This window comes from Falco naumanni, chromosome 7 (genome assembly GCF_017639655.2).
Source record: "Falco naumanni isolate bFalNau1 chromosome 7, bFalNau1.pat, whole genome shotgun sequence".
In the NCBI taxonomy this organism is placed as follows: domain Eukaryota; kingdom Metazoa; phylum Chordata; class Aves; order Falconiformes; family Falconidae; genus Falco; species Falco naumanni.
This window is the reverse complement of record NC_054060.1, coordinates 32507412-32527605: the sequence shown is the minus strand read 5'-3', so window position 1 is coordinate 32527605 and position 20194 is coordinate 32507412. Positions and strand designations below refer to the sequence as shown.

Here is a 20194-nt window from a genome sequence, read left to right as displayed (position 1 = left end):
AGGAATGGACTTTTCCAGCCACAGTTGGGAATTCCTCTTTTTTGTTTTCTTTTGGCCATTTGGCATCACCCAATTGTGCTACTTCTGCTGCTATTGCACTCAACTTCTAAGCATTTTGTAGACCTTACTGCTGGGCTGTATTTCTCTAGGAGTTACCCAAGCTTTTCTGGGGCTATAGTGAGCTCTGCTGCATCCATTCCTCATCCCATTACCAGCTTGAGGGCTGTAAGGAAGAAAGAAATAAGGAAGGAAAGGAAGAAAGGGGAAAAAAAAATCCCATTACAAACTTCTATCTATTGGAATTTTGTGCTGACAATTGGGAAACTGGCCAAGGTTCTGCAAAGATGCTTAATCTCTAATTGATTTATATCTAATTTTGGGTAATATATGTGCCCTGAGCCCAGCATTTCTGTTCCAACAGACTTGCACAATAGAGATGCTGAATAGCTTATGCACGTTTTAGGAAGAGGCAGACTACTTTAATAGGGAGAACTGGTGTCTAACAATTGAAAGGTACCTATACTGACCTTCTTGAATCTTTCTTATTCCGAGCAAGGGTGTGTTATATTTTAAGATAAATGGCTGGACTCTTGAAGTTGAGAATAGACAGATCTCTGCTTGGGTTTCACCCTTGGTTTCTAGTAAATGTCTAAAGCCATTTTAAATTTAAGACCTTCACCTTGTTTTTGAAGCACTTAGTCATCTGTGACTTCCGGGGAATTTGCAGCAAAAAATCTAACTTATGCTCTTTTCTGGTCTTGATGCATGATTTTCTCTATGCTTTGCTATGATCCTTTACTTTGAGAAGCTGGATTCGCCTCAAGCCACATTTGTTCTTTGAGAATATCAGCATCTTTCTGGCTCGTCAAGGAAGCCATTAACTTAAATTGTAAGTTGTACCTGCCTTAATTTTTCAATGATACGTGCTTATTATTGTTCTGCTTATCAGTATATCTGTCTTTATGGGGATGTATTATTTCATGCTTCGGCATCTCACCACAAAAGTACAGCTATGGTTTCCAACCACATGTGTGAGAATAATTGAAAGAAATTTGGAAAGTCTTTATTCAGGAGACATTTCTCCTCAATCATGTTGAACCAGTAATTAAATGGATTCAGTAAATATCCTAACTTTAACTCAGCAGAATAAGCCTTTCCAAACCACTGGTAGAGAATTAACTTAATCAAGCCCAGAACTCCTGATGACAGAAAATGCTGGAATTTCTAAGCAGATTTGGAGCTGTTTGTGTCCATGTTCTGATGTGCAGGTGAGGCCAGCTGCAAGGATGGAAGAGCATGGACATGGTTCTCTAGAGGGCAGCATTTTTGCTTTCCCCTAACTTTTTAGCCTAAATATTTGTTAGCATGAAACCAGTAATGCTGCCCCAGGCCAGTCCTCAGCCACACATGCTGGGGATCCCAGGGATCCCTTTCCCTTGCAGTGTGAAAGCTGGTATAAAACTTCACAGGAAATCATCAAGACCCCTTTGAATCCTGCTGGAATGGTACAAGGCAACTTGGCTGACACCTACATCTGATTTTTTTATTTCTTCGGGTGCAATCATGAGGGATGGAGAATAGGCCTTTGGAAAGTGATTAGTTATGTTTGTTAAACCAGTTCTGAGCTGGATCCAGCACCTTTTGGTCATGAGTCAGGTGAGAAAGCACGTGTCCAAGTGTGACAGAGTGGAAAATAGCATGTGTGTGGCCCCTGTTTAGTAATTTCTGTAAAAAAGATACCCCACTGGGTACATGATGTTACATTAGCCAAGCTGTTCCACTGCTTTGAGTAGTGTCTCTGCTTCCAGAAAAAAAAACCTAATCTCTTCAAATGAACCGGCTACTAATTGAAGGAGACCTCAAAAGATCCCTAAACAATCCCATATACTAATCAAAGACAGGTCAAAGTGCAGCTTCTCCTATTGTCTCTGAAAGGAATTGAATTTCTGAAAGGCTTCTTTCTGAGGGAAAGATAATTCCTCATGGCATTCCCTTGGGTTCAAGTGCAGAAATGCATGCTGTTTGCTAGCTGGCAGCAAAGATGTGGGTGATGTATGGGGAGCAGCTCAGACTGAATGTGGGAACATGCTGCTGCCATTTAATCCAAGATAATATATTTCATGATCGTATTCCTGGAGTTTTTCAGCAACTGTTTTAATGTATGGGAAAGTATTTGGCTTGCCTTGGAAATGTTTCCCATTTGAAAACAAGCTGCAGTGGGAGAGCTGGCAGTTGCACAGGAGGCTGTTCCGTGAAAATTGGATTTCCCTGAGCGGTGCAGTGGGGCTGGGTCACAGCAAGAGCTTTTGAACAGCTCCCAGAAAAGTCCTCAGACTGCGCAGATCTGCCGACGGAGAACCCCTCTCTCTGGTCTCCAGAGGACTGCTGCTGCCTCGCTGCTTGGCAGAACAGGGATTTCAAAATGCATTATGTTCCTGGTTTCTGTCCCTTGGGCAAGGTGAACATGCAGAAGAAGAGCTGGATCCTGGCTTACACTCATGAATTAAAAGTTCTGGGACCACTTTAAATCTCCATCTATGGAGAAGAAGCTCCGTTCTAACTTCGCTCTCAATTCAAGAATATCTTTCTTAACCTCAGCAACTACAGAACCACTAGCTGGGTCTAGTTCCTTGGTAAGCAATACCAGGACACCTGGTCCTGTTTGAGAGAGCACCAGACCAGGTGTTTGCCAAAGGTCTCGTGCATGAGCTCAGGTGATACACTTATTTTCCCTGGGGCCCCTACTATCTGCACAGAAAGCAGCAGCTCCACCTTTCAGGGGTGATGCAAGGACAAGATCTGCTGTGGTTCTGTGGTGCTCAGGTGATAACGCTGGAAAAGGCTGCTTGCTCCAGCCCTGGAGACACTTGTTGCTGTGCCTAAGCCCTTCTGGAGACAGTTTTATTGTTCAGCGTAAGCATGAGGAAAAATATTGCAGCCAAAACGAAAGCTCCTTTTGCACCCTGGCTTGCAGCTCTCCTGGGCTTTCCCCTTGCCTTTCCCAGTGGAGAGGACCACACACCCTTTGGTGCTGGTTCTTTCTTCTGTGTACCTGCAGCTTCTATCTCCACCCCTTCTGCCGCATGAGGCGTTGTCTGCTCTTGAGGCTGCTGCAGAGTGGCCCAGCTCATCTGACCCCAAAGCATGCACGCAAACCTGCCATTTTGCAGATTTTCTCCGTACCGAGCCCTTTCCCTGTGGGACAAAGGGTGTGAATGTGTGTCTCCATCTTACGGCAGATGTTATGCTGGGAAAGCTGGTGCATGGGGCACGTGATAGGCGCGTACCCAGTCATCAGTGTGAGCTGACAGCAAGGGTCCTTCGCATGATGATTTGCTGACAGACAGCTGTTGTAACCCCAGCCGACCTGCACAAAGGTGTTCCAGCATGGGTACAAGACAGGATCCCTGGCTGGACCAGTTTGGGATCCATCCCCATCTCTTTCTTGAGAATGCGGCATGTTTTAGCCCTTAGCGAGCTCATATGAACTGCATAAAATTACAGGATGTCTTCCTGTGACAAAGGTTTGCACTGACAAAGCTGCTGCCCTGGGACTTGCGGTGGCCAGGGCTGTACCAGCTGCATCAGCTGAACTGCAGAGTAGGAGGCAGAGTAAAACTGCCTGAACTCTGCAGAAATGCAAGGGGAGGGTGTCTGTTGTACACAGCCACGAGAGGGCATGAGCAGCAAAGCTGAGACCTTCTGCAAAAGGCCTCCTTGTGGGTACGAGGCTTTATGAATAACTAGTCTTCTTTCTTAGAGCAGATATCTTAATTTCTCCTAAGAGCTTTCATGGGGTTTATGCTTGTAGATCTGTTCCTAGGCTAGCTTCTACAGCTGAAGGGACACCTCAGTTCTTGGTGCCTGAAGGGCAGCCTCATGGCGGCAGTTTCTGGCTCATATTTCCAATGTGCCCTGGCCCTGGGAGTTTAGTCCCTCTTGCCTGGAGGGGCACATCCTCACCTGGGGAACATGACACGAGGGGATGAGTTAAAAGGTGAATTGCCTGCACCCTATGACAGTAGTTGTACAGGGCAGACTAACTTGGAAATGGGAAGCATTTGATTTTCATGGCTCATTGTTAAACACCCACTAGTGTGAAGGGCGGAAAACTTGTCCTATTCTGCTCAAAGAGCTACGACCTGGCTCTGTGCCTGCTGTTTACAGTCAGTGTCCCTGAACCATCTCTCTTGCCCTATCTGAAATGTCTAAACAAGCATCCTTGATTGGTCTTCGTTGCAATGGGATGTTACCAGCTTGTTTCAGGGCTGGGTTGTGTTATTTGTCGCAGCAGGGACAAAGTGCAACAGTAGGAACAAGTTGAAGAAAACTCTTCAGAAGTGTGTTGACTTCAGGGTGTTTCTTGGAGGCTTATTTCTCCCCAGACAGCAAACAAACACGTGTTGTGCTGGCCAGGAGGTCCTGCCTGCCACCTTTGGGCTCTGTGGATCAAACGCCAGGAACCAGCCTGGAAGGGATTACAAAAGGATGTGCAAAATGGCCAATACACCCCAAGGTAGGACCACCTCTCCCTAAACCAGCCCTGACGGTACCTCCATTGGATTGGGGATGGGATTAATAGTCCTTGTCAGAAGGGCTGGGAAAGACAGAAGAGGTAAAATGGTGCCTGGAAAATAATAATGTGAGTCAATGTTTGGTGAGAGGGGAAAACGGGCACGTGAAGAGATCCCAGCCCAGGAGCATCCAGCTGCATTATCTGCCTGGCTATGATGTCGCCTTGTGATAGAGACGGGGTCATGGCTTGCACAAAGACCACTGTGTCCTATGATATCCCTGCCATCTTACCCCTGTTTTGGTCTATTTTTGTTCCTGCTGCCTCAGAAAGGTTTACTGACAGTGAAACACATTAGGAGAAAAGTCAACCTTGTGGGCAATAGTGGAAAATAATTTGGGGAGGGAAAGAAAAACGTATTTGATCAGGTCTACGTGCCAGGTCCTGAACCAGGAGAGTTGTTCTGGCAAGAAGCATGGGTTTGTTTGACTGAAATAATTACGAATTCAACTTCAAGGCTGATTGCATCTTTATGGCCTAAAATTGCTTTACAGCTGTAAATTATTCTCCCTTTCACATAGGAATATCTCTGGTAAGGGCTGGTCTTGCTGTAACTAACACCCAGAGGGTGACCCAAGAGCAATTATTTACTGTCTGACAAAACAGGCACTTGAGGGTATCACAAAAACCTGTCAAGCGACATCTTCAGCACCATCAAAGGGAGGCACTTCATGTACTAAATCTATGGACTGCCTCGGGTGGATACTGTGGGTGCTGGTTTAAGTTCAGTATTTGGTCAAGTTCATGGACTTTGAATTACGGAGACCCCACCTCTTGTTTAGGCAGGCTTTGAGCCACCAGCTACGGGAAGAGGGCTTGGACCCTAGTGCAGGAGCATGGCAGAGCTGCCTCGTTCTTAAGCTATTGGAGGCATATGTTAGTAGGCATGGTCAGAGACAGTAAAATGGACTAGACTGATTTTCGTGTAACCATATACACCTATAGGACTTTTCACTTCTATGTGTCTAGCACAGCTGCTTTGCCAGCACTTCAGAGTAGGATTTTCCTGCACTTGTGACTCTCACTGGGCACCTGATGCATAGATTGAGCCTTTAAAGACTGGGGTCTTCACCCAAGGATGGCCTGCATGCCATCTGAACCACTGTGCCCAGATCCGACATCCTTTTTTCACCTGGTTGAAGGTAAGGCTGTACTGTTTAGACAGCACTTGCACTGGGAAAGCTACCTTAGCACAGCACAATAGTGTAATTTTAAACGACTTTAGAGCTCCTATGGAATACAAACATAGCAGCAAGGCTCCAATGCACTGATGATGACTCCATTCAAATGAGCATCTGTTCTTAGAAAATGCTTTTAGAATAAAATTATTATATTACATGGGTTTATATATTCTTTGTAAACACAATCAGAAAGGTTTTTGAAAGCCACAGGGATGAAATGTGAAATTGCCTTTATTCATCTTAGTATGAAACGGGATGATGTAGAATTAACAATTTCCAACATGATAACCTTTTTCTAGCCCTGTCCATTAGATGCTTCTAGTGCCTCTGAACTGAGCTCAGGTCTTGTCCTTTAAACACGTCTTTCAAATTGTAACAGCTTGTCCAATATGATGGCTCAAATTAGGCATCTATTAAGTTATATACCCTTATTTCTTTTTCCAAAGGTGCTGTGCAATGCCTCAGAAAAGCTTGTGCATGTCAGTTCCTGGAAGAGACATGATTCCTTGCAAGCAGAAAAAACCAAATAGAATAGAGCAAGCTCTTTCTCAACCCTTCTCTGCATTTTTGTGGAAGCACCATAAAAACACCTTGTAAAACAAGTCCACTTCCCAGGTTGTTCATACAACCGAGCTGCAAATTGAGAAGCAAATACCTTACCGTTAGAGTTCTGAAAGGTCACATGTCAGCAAAAGGTAGGAGAATTTATTTCCATGGGAATTTCTTCAGAATAATTACCTAGCAACTCTCTAATGAAGAATTCAATTCTCATATGTTATGGAAAAAGATTTGCTATGAGAAAAAACATTTTTTTCATTTTTTGTGTGTTCAGAATCTGCTGCTAATGACTCAATTTTCTGTGCATCCTCTCCAGCACGTGGTGGCAGTAATTCTTCTTCTAGAATAAATTGAGCAGGCCAGCATCTTCTTTGTTGGTTTGCTACACTGTCCTTACTCACCTTTCCAATTTGGTGGAGATCCTTGACAATTATTTTTTCTGTATCTTCTAGTACTGTTGTCAATAAATTAAATAGGAGAGCAATCCAGGCAAGGCCAAAAAGAATCCAAATCGCCACCAGTGATCGGTAGTAGGAAAAGTAATTCCTGCCAGGCTGTTTACCTGCAGATAAGGGGAGAGAAAGAAGAATATTAACAACCCAAAATTGCTTTGCCTGTGTGAAGTGGGCCAGCCTAATGGATTCATCAATGTACTTTATGTTGAGTACTTTCAGGTGACTCTTTCATTGCAGTAGAGTCTCTCACCTCCCCAGCATTAGTTTAAGGCTGGGAGAGCCTCTTGTTGCAACAAACTGATATATGCTAGCACAAACATGCTGGCCTGTCAAAAAGATATACTAAGATTGAGGAGAATTAGCAGCAGAGCAGGATGTTTTTTTCCCCACTTGTAGCATATCAATCCCAGTTCAACCTCTGCATCTACAAGTTAATGCAATGATGTGGGAAGTAGTATAAAACTGTATTATCTTGAAAATATTCCCAAAGCACAAAAAGCAGAGCACGATGGGCCACCATAACCATGTGACAATTACCTAGGTTATTGTAATTTTGTGCATTTGTATAAAGTGTGATTATAACTTAATAAATATTTGCTTTAAATTATAGGTACCCTTGATCACACAGAGAGTAGTTGCAATTCCTATTTCCCCTTCGAACAACTTCAGGAGCTTCCTCCATCAAAAAACTAGGTGACTGATGAGAGCTCACTGACATGTGCCAAGAACACAACCTTCTGTGTTGGAAAACTGTGGACTGAAGCTTATTTCACGCAGTCCAAACCTCTTAGCATTCAGCCAGTATCGCACACTTGCTTTTCTGCATGGGTCATTTTGTTTGTTTCTTCAGACATCAGCGATCCACCACCAACAGACAGAGAACATCTGCTCCTCCTCCACTTAGCCCCACACAATGTTGTTATCATGATACAGCTGATATGGCCCTGACATTTGCAGGAAAACTTGGTGATATTGCTTATTGAATGCTATAAGTTGCTGTCAGGGGTGCCTCCATGTAGTAGGTAACACAGCAATGTGCATGAACAGGGGCATCATCACAACCCTCCTGAATCATTTCCCATTGTGAAGCTGCCCAGAAGGAGCAACTCTCAACTGACAACTATTTTCAGGTCCTGCAGTGCTCTGTACTGCATAGATCAATGTGCAGAATTTTTGTACTTCGTCTTGCAAGAGCTCTGGAAATGAGCAGGTGTGGGCTGGTTTGGCTAGATCAACAGATGTTTCTTCTGCTGCAGCTGGGGGCTGGGTTGGCGGAGAGGATGCCAGCCTCACACAGAAGCGTCTCCTGTTGTGCTCTTATCTGAAGTTCATGATGTGGGGTTAGCAAAGCAACTAGTAATATTTTTGTAATGTTAACTCAAAACTGAACTTCAGCAGGGCATAAATTCAGTTTACAACCCAAAGGGAGTTTCACCCTAGAGGTATCACCTATACAAAATTATAGAATCATAAGTTGGAAAAGATCTTTAAAGATGATTGAGTCCAAGCATTAACCCAGGACTGTTGAGTTCACCACTAAACCACGTCCCTAAGTACCACATCTACATGTTTTTTAAATGCCTCCAGGGATGGTGACTCAACCACTTCCCTGGGAGCCTGTTCCAGTGCTTGATAACTCTTTTGATGAAGAAATTTTTCCTAACATCCGATCTGAATCTCTCCTGGTGCAATGTATTATAAACAGTTAAATCCAGACTATGCCATCTTCCTAGGATATCTCCCTACCCCAAACAGGCTTTATCTTTCCTTGAAGTACAACACCTACAAACCAGTTCTGAATTACTAAAATGCATATAAACTCAAATCTGTTCTGTTCCACTTGGCCAGGGTAAATCCGTTTGTCATCTGTAATTAATTCTAAATGCATAATACTCAGAGCAGTCATTGATTCTGCTTGTTTCATTGTGAAGGTGTGAGGCATTAAACATCACCATTTTATCACTGTTTAAGGCCAATTAGGATAAATACTGCAGGGAAAAGTATTTCAGCTCCAGTTAAGTCATCCTAATGAAGACAAAATCACAGAGCCAGGAGGCCCATCTAATTGTTATTTTTTGACTGTATTTATAAAATATGGCTGCAGAGGAGGAAAGTGCTATGAAGGTAGTAGTTTCCAGACTGTGACTTGCTGTCATTATTGTAAAAAACATTTGTAATTTGGACAAGGGAAAAGAGCGTGTCAGTTTGACGTTCATTTTTTTCTCCTGCATGGCACCAGCCACCCTCCAGCTTCCCGTGTTCCATGTCACTCAAGTCTGAGGTGTATCACACAGGTGAGGGCTAGTAGTCCTACAGAGAGTCAACTGGATCATCAAAGCACTACCCACCCTCTTTAGCAGACACTAAGATAAGTAAGGTCAGGGAAACCTTGTGGGCTCCCTCTGCCAAAGTTCTCAGCCTGCTGTAAGCAATCTTTCGAACACACAGCAAGGCTGCCAGCCAGTCTCCAAAGCCTCCCCTGCATCTCTGCAAGGCTTGAGAGCCTAGGGTTTGTTGTGTGGTGGGTGACTCTCCATCAGAGAGGAAGGTGAGGCTTCTAGATTTTCTATAGGGACAGCACTGGTGTTCAAGTATTTGCTTCAGAGGTGTGTGGTTTTTTTTTCTCGTATACCCACTGAAGACAAGTTCAGGCTGGCAAGATGCTAGCGGGACAGGTTGTAGAGAAATCTTTGTTTTTCTGTAGAGTCCAGGTGTTTTATTGCTTCTTCTGTGGGCACTGATTCAGCTCCTGGTGATCATTTTGGAGTTGCTCTGGAAGCTTATTCCATGAAGAGTCTATTTTGGTCAGCAGATCCCCAGAAGTGTTTTGGGAAGCATTCCAGCATGCTAGAGTTTAGCTTAAACAGTTAGTCTTCAGGGGAAATCCTAAGCTCTGGTTTGTGAAGACAGAGACCCTCCAGGGATGCATAGGAGACCGATGAAGGCCATTTTCACAGTGATACATATGTTTAAGCCCCACTTCTCACAGAGTAGATTTCTCCACTTCCCCATGACTGGATTTTCACCTTTCAGTCTGATGTGTAAAAACATGTCTTCTGAAACATGATCACTATTTCTTTACACTTTGAAACATGTTTTAGATAGCTAAAGCAGGGATATGTGCCTTATTTTGTATGACTGTTGCAAACTGTTCCTTTTTGGTATATCATAGAATCATGGAATGGTTTGGGTTGGAAGGGACCTTAAAGATCATCTAGTTCCAAACCCCTGCCATGGGCAGGGATACCTCCCACCAGCCCAGGTTGCTCCCAGCCCCATCCAGCCTGGCCCTGAGCACTCCCAGGGATGGGGCATCCACAGCTGCTCTGGGCAACATATTCCAGTGCCCCACCATCCTAACAATAAAGGGTTTCTTCCTAATATCTAATCTAAATCTACCTTCTTTCAGTTTAAAATCATTACTCCTTGCCCTATTGTTACATTTCCTTGTAAAAAGTCCCTCTCCAGCTTTCTTGTAGGCCCTCTTTAGCTACTGGATGGCCCACAAATTCCTAAGCTCCTTGAATTCTCTCCACACTTCCGCACTCCCCCTTCCCTCCCCAAAATACTTGGACTCTTGCACCCCAAAGCACAGCATTTCATTATATTTAGACAGTTTTGTGCTTTCACCAGCACATGCAGTCCCACAGAAATGAGCACTTCCCTCAGAGCTGTACCAGGCAAAGACTAGTCAAAGACTCAGGCAGAAGATTTGTCTCTGCAGTACATTGGTGGACCATACAGTCAACCCGTGGTAACTACAGCCATAATCTTGGTGCTTTGCTGTGCCTTCTCTCTGAAATCAACCTTACCTACTACATAATCTCCAAAGCCAATGGTGCTGAGGGTGATAAATGCAAAGTAAATTCCTTCACTGTAGGACCAGCCCTCTGTTATCTGGAAGAAGAGTGATGGCAAGCACAGAAAAACCAGGATGCCCGTTGCCAGGAAGAACAAAAGGGTCAGAAATTCTATCTTCTTCTGGAAAAGAAACAAGTTCAATTATAATCATGATTTGACACCCTAGTAGGCCATATATAATGGTTGCTATTCAAAATGAGTAGTTATCTAGGAATACTTAACAGGACCATAGGCACTGAAGGATTTGTATTGAGTGATTTTCCTCTGAAAGTACCCTAGCCTTGCTCTGAAGCAGGGGGAAGCCATGTGTTGTGGGTGTTGCATGTCCACAGTAGCCCTGGGAGATGTAGTCTTTTATCTGATTGTATCAACCTCCAATGACCACAAGTATAGGAGGAATTCCTATCCAATAACTTTTACTGGAGTCAGACTATTTCCACTTTTCACCAGATGACTTCACTTTCAGTTTTTAGGTATTCAGGTGGTACCTAAAGAACATTCAAAATTGCCTGGGAATATAGACTTCAAACAAAATATTTACACCATTTCTGACAGTATGATCTCCAAGAGTCTTGATTGTTGACTTGATTTCTCATTGTGTCAGTGCTACAACTTGGCTCCTACCCGCTGGATACCTTACTACAAGAAGACCTTTAACAAATGAGCTCCTGATGAAGAAGTGCCTGGACGGTAACTTTTGAACCATCCTACTTCCCAGCAGTCATGAAGAAGCCTTGACTGCAGAAAAAAACTTGTTATATATTAAGATTTGTTAGCCAGACATGCATATTGTTTCTGTATATAAATTTATAAGTCCAGATTGTCTGGATATTAATGGCAACACTTGGATAATTTTTCAAGCCTTCGTGCATTGTGCATGTGCTTAAGCCTATATGTCATCAAGCCTTATGTTCTTAAGTACACCAGACATGGGGATAAATTTAGCAATTTGAACAGGGTTGTCTGTAGTGTTCATGCCTTGTCCTGAAAAAGAATTACAGTAGGAGACACAGAAAAGCTGTTTTCGCTTCCTCAGTAGTGGTGAGAGAAGGGCAGGAGCTGCAGAGAACCTGGGGCAGAACCAGGCAAGACACATCCTGTCTTTAACCATTTACAGGTGCCTCCTCACCTTTCAGCAACTGGGCTCAAATGGACAATTTCAACCTGATGATTCCTTTCTGTCAGAGTCAGGGGAGGAGAGGGATTAAAGGACTGTATAATGAGTAAGGAAGTGACAAACTCGGTATTGAGTCAATATCCATCGAAAGCCCTACAGTTCACCTGCTTTTTACAGCTCATCTGCTTTTTGCTAATCTCTCTACTGGTTACAAAGAGAGACAGCCACTTCCCTAGAATGTTAGCTCCTGAGATGTGTCTAGAGAAGTGGGATAAGGTGCCCACTCTCTCCATTGATTGCTGAAGGGGGATTGCTGCCCTTTAGATGAGTAGACAAAGTGCATCTTTTTCTCCAAATATCTCCTCTATGGTTGCCTGGTCTGTTTAGCTTTGCACGTGAAGAAAACCTCTTCCTCTCTCCTAGCACAATGTCTAACACAGCATGAGAACAAATACAATAGAGGATAATGCCAGCATACATCTTGAGAAAAAAACCTAGAAATGAGCATATAACTGTGCCTGAGTAAGTAAACCCAATTACCTTTCTCATTCCTTTCTCGTACAGGAATTTGCCCAGCTTTTTACACAGCAGTGAGAGCATCTTACCGACACGGTGTAGAAAAACAATATTCAGAGGGATTCCAAACAGAGCAAAAAAGACACAGAAGATCTGGCCCCCAGCAGTTTTAGGACGTAGTGTGCCATAACCTATGAAAAAAGATGGGTCAAAGGCGATATTCCAGAGAACTGGAGCGGTCCACAGTCACATTCATACCTAACCCAACCTGGTCTGCCTTTGACCCTGAAAGATGTCGTCAGCACTTCTCAGTTCACATGTACTCTTTCCTCTGGAAAAGGCAGTAAGCAGATGAAATGACTCACCCTGTATGTTTGGGGTGATGCAGAGGGCACTGTGTGTTCCCAATCAAGCCTTAGTGGGAATGATAGCACAATCTAAAAGCAATTATGGAAAACATGCACTGTCCTGTGAGAAATACATGGAAAGACAGGAACTAAAAGTCTGGGGACCTGGAAGACATCAAGGCTGGAGTCCCAGGCTGTTTGCCATGTCAGAATCACTTAGAGCCATCTCTAGCTTCTTGTGCTTTGCCTGTGTGTTAGTGACCTCCCTGGTTAAATGCCAGTAAGTTGTTCTGACCACATACTGGCTCCAGTGTTGGAGGCAGTGCAGTGCGCATTAGAACAGACTAATTAGTCAAGACCATACTGGTGGCTGATTTATTCATGCCAGAGAGATATTTGTCTTAAAGTCCTACTAAAAGAGGATTTATCTAAGTAGTGGAACAATGGCTGCAGAAGTCCAAACATGTCCTTTAATGGACTGAAGACATTGTTCCTCTTAGACCCCATGAATTATGCAAGTGCAAGAGTCCTGTACTTTGTGTACGTCCCTACTCTACCAGTGACCCTGAGAAAAGGCACTTTCTTGAGCAGGGTTCATCTCAACTACTTTTAATCCATTTAATTGGAAAATACAATGTTTTCTTTGGGGGAAAAGACAAATAAAACAACAGAGTGATTTATTGGCTGCTAGGCCCCCAAGTGCTTGTGCTGTCTTGTGATCCTTCTTGCAGAAGTATTCCATTTTCATAGCAAAACCTGGGGAAGATGAGTGGAAATACCTGATGTACCTTCACAACAGACCTCTGCAGTGAAGATGCTGAGAAACAGGCAAAGTTGCATTTTTCCTGGAACAGCCTATTTGCCTGTGCTGGTTTTGGCTGGGATAGAGTTACTTTTCTTCACGCTAGCTAGTATGGGTCTATGCTTCAGATTTGTGCTGGAAGCAGTGTTGGTAATACAGGGATGTTTTAGTTGTTGCTGAGCAGTGCTTACACAAAGTCAAGGCCTCTTCTGCTTCTCACCCCACCCCACCAGCGAGCAGGCTGGGGGGCACAAGCTGGGAGGGGACACAGCCAGGACAGCTGACCCTGACTGACCAAAGGGATATTCCATACCGTATGGCGTCATGCTCAGCACATAAAGCTGGGGATAAAGAAGGATGTGGGGGGGGATGCTCAGAGTGATGGTGTTCGTCTTCCCAAGTCACCGTTACATGTGATGGAGCCCTGCTGTCCTGGAGATAGCTGAGCACCTGCCTGCCGATGGGAAGCAGTGAGTTAATTCCTTGTTCTTGTTCTGCTTTTCTTGCATGTGTGGATTTTGCTTTACCTATTCATCTGGCTTTATCTCAACCCATGAGTTCTCTCACTTTTACTCTTCCAGTTCTCTCCCCCATCCCACCAGGAGGGAGCAAGCAGCTGTGTGGGGCTTAGTCCCTGACTGGGGTTAAACCACAACACTGCCTCACCAGCAAAACTAATTTGAGGGAAGCAGCTGATTTGTTTGGCAGAGAAATGCTATGGTGAAAAAATACAATAATACAGGTGGTGGCAATGAATGGACTGGCCAGTAGCAGGCTGCTGGCAAACTAGGGATGCTTTATCGATATGTGAATGTTGTTCCAATCATGGAACATTTGTTATTGATCTGATGGGTCAATAGCCTTTCCTTCTTCTACTGCAGGAGGTCTTCACATGATTTCATATAACACACATCTGCTGTGATGCTGCGACACCACTGAGGCCCTTGTGACATGCCACACACAGATCGGTGGAGCTGCTGTGCCTAGGGTGTAGTAGGAGTGAGGCCTCAGCTTCACTCTGCAAAAACATAGATTTGACTTTCCCTGCATGAAAGCGTGAAGCAGAAGCCAACAGTGTGGATTTTATGCTTAAATGTGCAAGCCTGCACTCTTTGGAATGCATATTTGAGAGAAAGGGAGAGGCAGGCAGCCCGTGAAAAGCTCAGAACAGCTTGAAGCAGCAGTGTAAAAGTCTCAGCATTTGCCTTGCCCCCTTCCCTTTCTTTTCCTCCTGGCATATTACTAATTCAATATGTGCACTAACAGCTCAGCACAGGTTATTGAGACAGCAGAGTTCATTTCTTTCCTACCATTCTTTTATGCTTTACAGCATTTAAAACCTATTTGACCCTAGAATAAAGACCGGGAAAGTGATCTCCCTCCCACAACTGGCATCATAGGGAACATTTTAATAGATGGCTCAAAAAGAGGAAACAAGTGGGAAATAATGTGAAAGGCTACTAGTATTTCACAAGCCAAAATAATGCACAAAGAGCTGTGTAGTGGTGAGGTCTCAGGACCAAGTGCATTGCTGCTTACCATCTGTGATAATGAAGGGCTGGAGTTTTTACCCTTGAAAGTATTATCCATTTGGATCCTCATAACCTGACATAATAAGCATCACACACACATTAGACCTACCTATTGTAGAGACAACCGTGCCTGCAAAGAAGAAGGAGTTACTGAAATCCCAGTTGCTATCTTCAATCTGTGATTCATTTCCAACAGGGTATACTCCATTCTGAATGGCTTCAGTCAGGTTCTGGGAGGGAAAGCAAAGTTTGGTACCAGCGTGGCTGCTGAAGTGCTTGCTGCAAGAATACTACAGACTCAGCCAACTACTGCTCCTTTCCTGTGACCGCCACTCACCTGTCCTCAGCAACACTCTGACACTATTCACCCCTTCACCTCCAAGGCTGCGTAGCAGGCGGCCAGTGGTTTTTGTTAGTCTGTTGCCCTGTTTATGCTGAATGCTCTAGTGGGTGTTAGGAGAACTTGTTTCTTTTAGCATGATCAAAGACCTCCATTCTTTTAGGGTAAGTACTTTGGAAAAAAAATATCCTACAGATGACTAGGACTTTGCAGAGTAAGACAGCCCACTGGCTTAAGTGGTGGGGTGGCTGGTTGCTGGTTTTGAGTTTGCTCTTGAGGTGGCAGTGGTGGATCCAGCATCTAATCACCCAGCTGTGTGCAGGCCCATCGAGCAGTGACTGCTTCCTCCCAGAAGGGCATCAATGAGTTACAGCAGGGCACATGTGGCATACACAGAGAATTTAATTTTAAGGCTGTGTTCTGATTAGTGTCACAGATTTAAATTCAGAGAAGGTCCATTGATTTCCAAAGCACTACTCTTGGTGCGACCACAATCAGAATTCAACCTGATACACATGTTCTTCTCCAAACTGCACACATGAACACATACGCACATATTTACAATGTGGCCTTTGATATGAAGTTAGATGAACATCTGTCAGAGATGGTTTGGGTTGAGTTGAAACTGCCCTGCCATAGGAGGTTTGACTGGATATTTCTCCCAAGACCCTCCAGCCCTATCATCTATCATGTTATGCATTTTCAGACTCTTCCCTTCTTCCTTGGTTTTAATGCTAAGTGCTATTAATATTTTTTTAAGTTAAAAGAAAACATACAATAATGAAAGACCCAAACCAAACAGTACTCAGCTTTCCCTGCCTTTAGCAAACAGAGAACATTGGACTGGATATCTGGAAGGCCAGCTAGCTTGTACAGAAACAACCTAGATAAAATCCAGGGCTGAGCCCTGCCAGAGGCAAGACACAAGATGGAATAAACTGCACCAGAAAAGTCTTCCTCCGTGCTTCCTCCCTCACTATCTTTTTTGCTGGTGTCCCAGAAAATCAAGGGTAACAGAAACCATTCCACAGCCCTTGCACAAAAATTTCATAGTCTTGGAAAGTTCCTCTTTATTTTTTCCCTCCCCTACCCACAAAAAAACATCCATGGTGAAGAGGATACATGCGTACGTGAACTGGGGGCTGGATCGCTGGTTGTGTTATTAGAAATACTGGTTCTTCACCTCCTTCTTTGTCCTGGGAACTGGCCCATTAAGAGCTCAATTAGTTTCCCATACAGAAATGTTTACAGCAAGGCTATTTGCACTCTCCTTTTTTTTCTGCATTGAAGTAGATAGAGCTAGGAAATACCAAACACAAAGGGACAGGCATACTCATTCTCAGCTTCCTGTGCCATGACCAGAAACACCTTTCCCATGGCCAGGCTACCTGTTTCACTTCTACAGCATCTTCAAAAAGTAAAAAAAAATGTTTAAAAAAAGTAAAAACCCACCTGACTATGCCACCCTCCTTGTAGTGATTTGGGTTTATTATTTTGCCCAACAAATTGTTTCAGAGTATTGTTCCTTTTGCTTTCTGTGACACTCTATAGGTGGCAACCATGTCCGTTCATTTCAGACAGGCTCACTTTTCCTGCCATGCCGCCCATTGTAGATGAGCACAGCCCCACCAAAAGCTAAATCAAGAGGAGTCAAAACCCAAAGGAGTCAGGACATTGCAGGATGGGGACTGTTAATATCTAACACATAAGGTCTGGTCAAGCTACACAAGCTGTATTTACTATCAGAGTGGCCTGCCTGCTCAGACCAGAGAGTGGGCTTGGGGTCTGCTAAAGTCATCTGCAGTAGGAACGCAGTGACAGTTGTCTGTTTAGCTAGGCTGAGTAGGAAACAGCTCTGATGAGGAAACATGAGGGAAAAAAGGCTTCCACAGGGCTGGTACTTACCTTCATAAACTGCTCCATCTCTGCCACTGTGAGGTGGGTGAAGTTCTGCAGAAAAGCTTCCTTCATCTGGGCAGCTGCCATTTTCTCTTGCTTCTCAGCGGTCCTCTCCAACGCCTGGAAAACGGCGGCACCCACGAGAAGGTAGATGAAGTAGCCAACCACCAGCAAACCCGTCTGCAGTTTGCCACTGCACATGGCCTTTGGTGGGACGCAGCAAGGGACAGGGAGTAAAATGTGGTTATTAGAAAATCCCTCACACTCCTGGGAAGCCTCCCACAGGCAGGAAGAGCCCTCCCAGCTTCGGTTTCCACTGGGATCCTGTGCTGACAGGGACAGTAAGCTGTCAAATACATTCCTAAGGAAGCTGGGTGAAAAAAAAAACAAAACCAACCAACAAAAACCACAAACGCAACCCCACCCCACCCCCAAACTTTCCACTCTCTGGGCTGCATGCTGCTTAGGGATTTCCTCCTGTCTGTGAAACTCTGCCTTGCTGAGTTCTCAGGAAAAGCGAGTCAGGATGTGAGGAGCTGGCAGGTGGCCATCTCTTGCTCAAGAGGCTCTGGGGACAGGTGAGGATAGCCTGCAAAGGGCCCACAGGGGAGCTTGCTTGAAAAACATTTTCCTTCCTCTGACTTCTGCTAACTCCAAGAACTGGACTCCAGGGCAACCCCTGATGAACCAATAAGCCCCTTCTTGCCCTACCACCAGGGAGAGCTTCAGGGAAATGGAGCTGGAGTGATCTTCTGGGCTTCACTTCTCTTCTTGCAGCACAGGGCAGGGTCATGCAGCCCTGCATGGTGTCCCGGTTGCAGCTGGGATAGAGTTAATTTTCTTCTTAGTAGTTAGTGCAGTGCTGTGTTTTGGCTCTGATGTGAGAACAGCGTTGACAGGACACTGATGGTTTTAGTTGTTGCTGAGTGATGTTTATACTAAATCAAGGACTTTCCAGTTTTTTGGGCCTGCCAGGGCTGGGGGGGGCACAGGACATTGGGAGGGGACACAGCCAGGACAGGTGACCCAAGCTAGCCATAGAAGTATTCCGTATGCTGTCAAAAAAACATACCATGGCATCATGCTCAGTGTATAAACTGGGGGAAGAAGAAGGAAGGGGGGGGATGTCTGACATTATGGCATTTGTCTTCCTGAGTAACCGTTACGCACAATGGAGCCCTGCACTCCTGAGGATGGCCAAACACCTGTCTGCCCATGGGAAGTGGTGAATGAATCCCTTGCTTTGCTTTGCTTGCCTGTGCAGCTTTCGATTTACCTATTAAACTGTTCTTATCTCAACCCTTGAGTTTTACATTCCTTTCCGATACCCCTTCCCATCCCACTGGGGGCAGGAAGTGAGCAAGGTGCTTGGTTGCCAGCTGGGGTTAAACCACGACACATGGCCACAACAGCTTGCAGCAAAACCTTGGACATAGAGGCGTGCAGGTTGCCTATGTGCCATGGCCTGGACAGGTTCTTCTGCCCATATTTCCAGTTGCAGTGTATCCAAGAGAGGACACTACAGTGTTGCTGGGTGCACAATCAAACCAACAAAACACCAGTTATGTCATCAGATTCATAGAATAATATAATTGTTTACATTGGAAAAGATTTTAAGATCACCGAGTCCAACCGCAAACCCAGCACTGCCAAGTCCACCAATAACCCATGCTGCGGTGCGCCACGTCTGCGCGTCTTTTAACTACCTCCAGGGATGGTGCCTCCACCACTTCCCTGGGCAGCCTCCTCCAGTGCTTGACAACCCTTTTGGTGAAGAAATCTTCCCCGGTATCAATCTAAACGTCCCCCGGTGCAACCTGGGGCCTTTTCCTCTTGTCCTAGCGCTTGTTACGTGGGACAAGAGACCGACATGCACCTCGCCACAACCTCCTCTCAGGCAGCTGCAGAGAGCGCTAAGGTCTCCCCTCAGCCTCCTTTTCTCCAGGCTCAACAGCCCAGTTCCCTCGGCCGCTCCTCGTCAGACTTGTGCTCCAGAACCTTCACCGGCTTCGCTGCTCATCTTTGGACGTGCTCCAGCACCTCAGTATTTTTCTTGTAGTGAGGGGCCCAAAACTGACCGCGCTGCTCGAGGTGCGGCCTCAGCAGTGCCGAGCACAGGGGGACCATCATTCCCTAGCCCTGCTGGCCGCACTATTTCTGACACAGGCCAGGGCGCTCTTGGCCTTCCTGGCCACCTGGCCACACTGCTGGCTCATATGCAGCCGGCCGCTGACCAACACCCCCAGGTCCTTTTCCTCCAGGCAGCTTCCCAGCCGCTCTGCCCCAGGCCTGTAGGGTGGCGTGGGGTTGCTGTGGCCTGAGTGCAGGGCCTGGCACTGAGCCTTGTTGAACCTCATGGAATTGGCTTTGGACATCAACCCAGCCTGTCCACACCCCCCTGCAGAGCCTTTCTGTCTTCAGGCAGATGAACGCTCCTGCCCAGCTTGGTGTCGCCTGCAGACTTACTGAGGGAGCACTCGATGCCCTCGTCCAGATCGTCGAGAAAGATATTAAAGATATTCTGAGGTTAATGGTTAATGGGTTGTACTTTGCCTAGTGTAGTGGAGTACTACAAGGATCTATTCTGAGGTCTGTCCTGTCAAACATCTTTATGAGTGACCTGGAAGAGGTGATGAAATGCACTCTCATCAAGTTCACAGGTAACAGCAAATTGAGAGGCCCAGGTGATGTGCTTGCAGGCTTCCTCCTACTAAGGCTGGAGGAATGGGCCAACAGGAACTTTATGAAATTCAATAAGGACCAATGCAAAGTCATCCCCCTGGGAATGCAGAATACCTTGCAAGGATACAGGCTCAGGACTCAGCACTGGGGAGAAGAACCCGAGGGTCTGCGAACCTCTTGGTTGTACAGTTTCCATTGTTGGAGATTTTCTAACACTCAGCTGGAATAAAACCTGAGCAACCTGGTCTGACCTAAGAGCTGATGTTGTTTTGAGCAGGACATTGGTCTGGAAGCCTCCTGAGGTCTCTTCCCACCTGAGTTACCCTGTGAT

At 45.3% G+C, this 20194-nt stretch overlaps 1 protein-coding gene across 2 annotated transcripts; it reads right to left on the bottom strand.

The window, feature by feature from the left end:
• Positions 1 to 5967: 5967 nt before the first annotated feature.
• On the bottom strand, positions 5968 to 17750 carry LOC121091825 (potassium channel subfamily K member 16-like). Of its 2 annotated transcripts, none has more exons than XM_040602046.1 (5): positions 17188 to 17750; positions 15052 to 15172; positions 12286 to 12452; positions 10580 to 10745; positions 5968 to 6874 (listed from the first exon to the last, which is right to left on the bottom strand). In XM_040602046.1, exons 1-5 carry the CDS (start codon positions 17380 to 17382, stop codon positions 6516 to 6518), a joined length of 1008 nt encoding a protein of 335 aa, XP_040457980.1. In that variant the 5' UTR covers positions 17383 to 17750; the 3' UTR covers positions 5968 to 6515. The 2 variants fall into 2 exon arrangements, with proteins under 2 accessions (XP_040457980.1, XP_040457979.1); XM_040602045.1 differs by having other exon boundaries at positions 10580 to 10748; positions 17188 to 17747.
• Positions 17751 to 20194: the final 2444 nt, after the last annotated feature.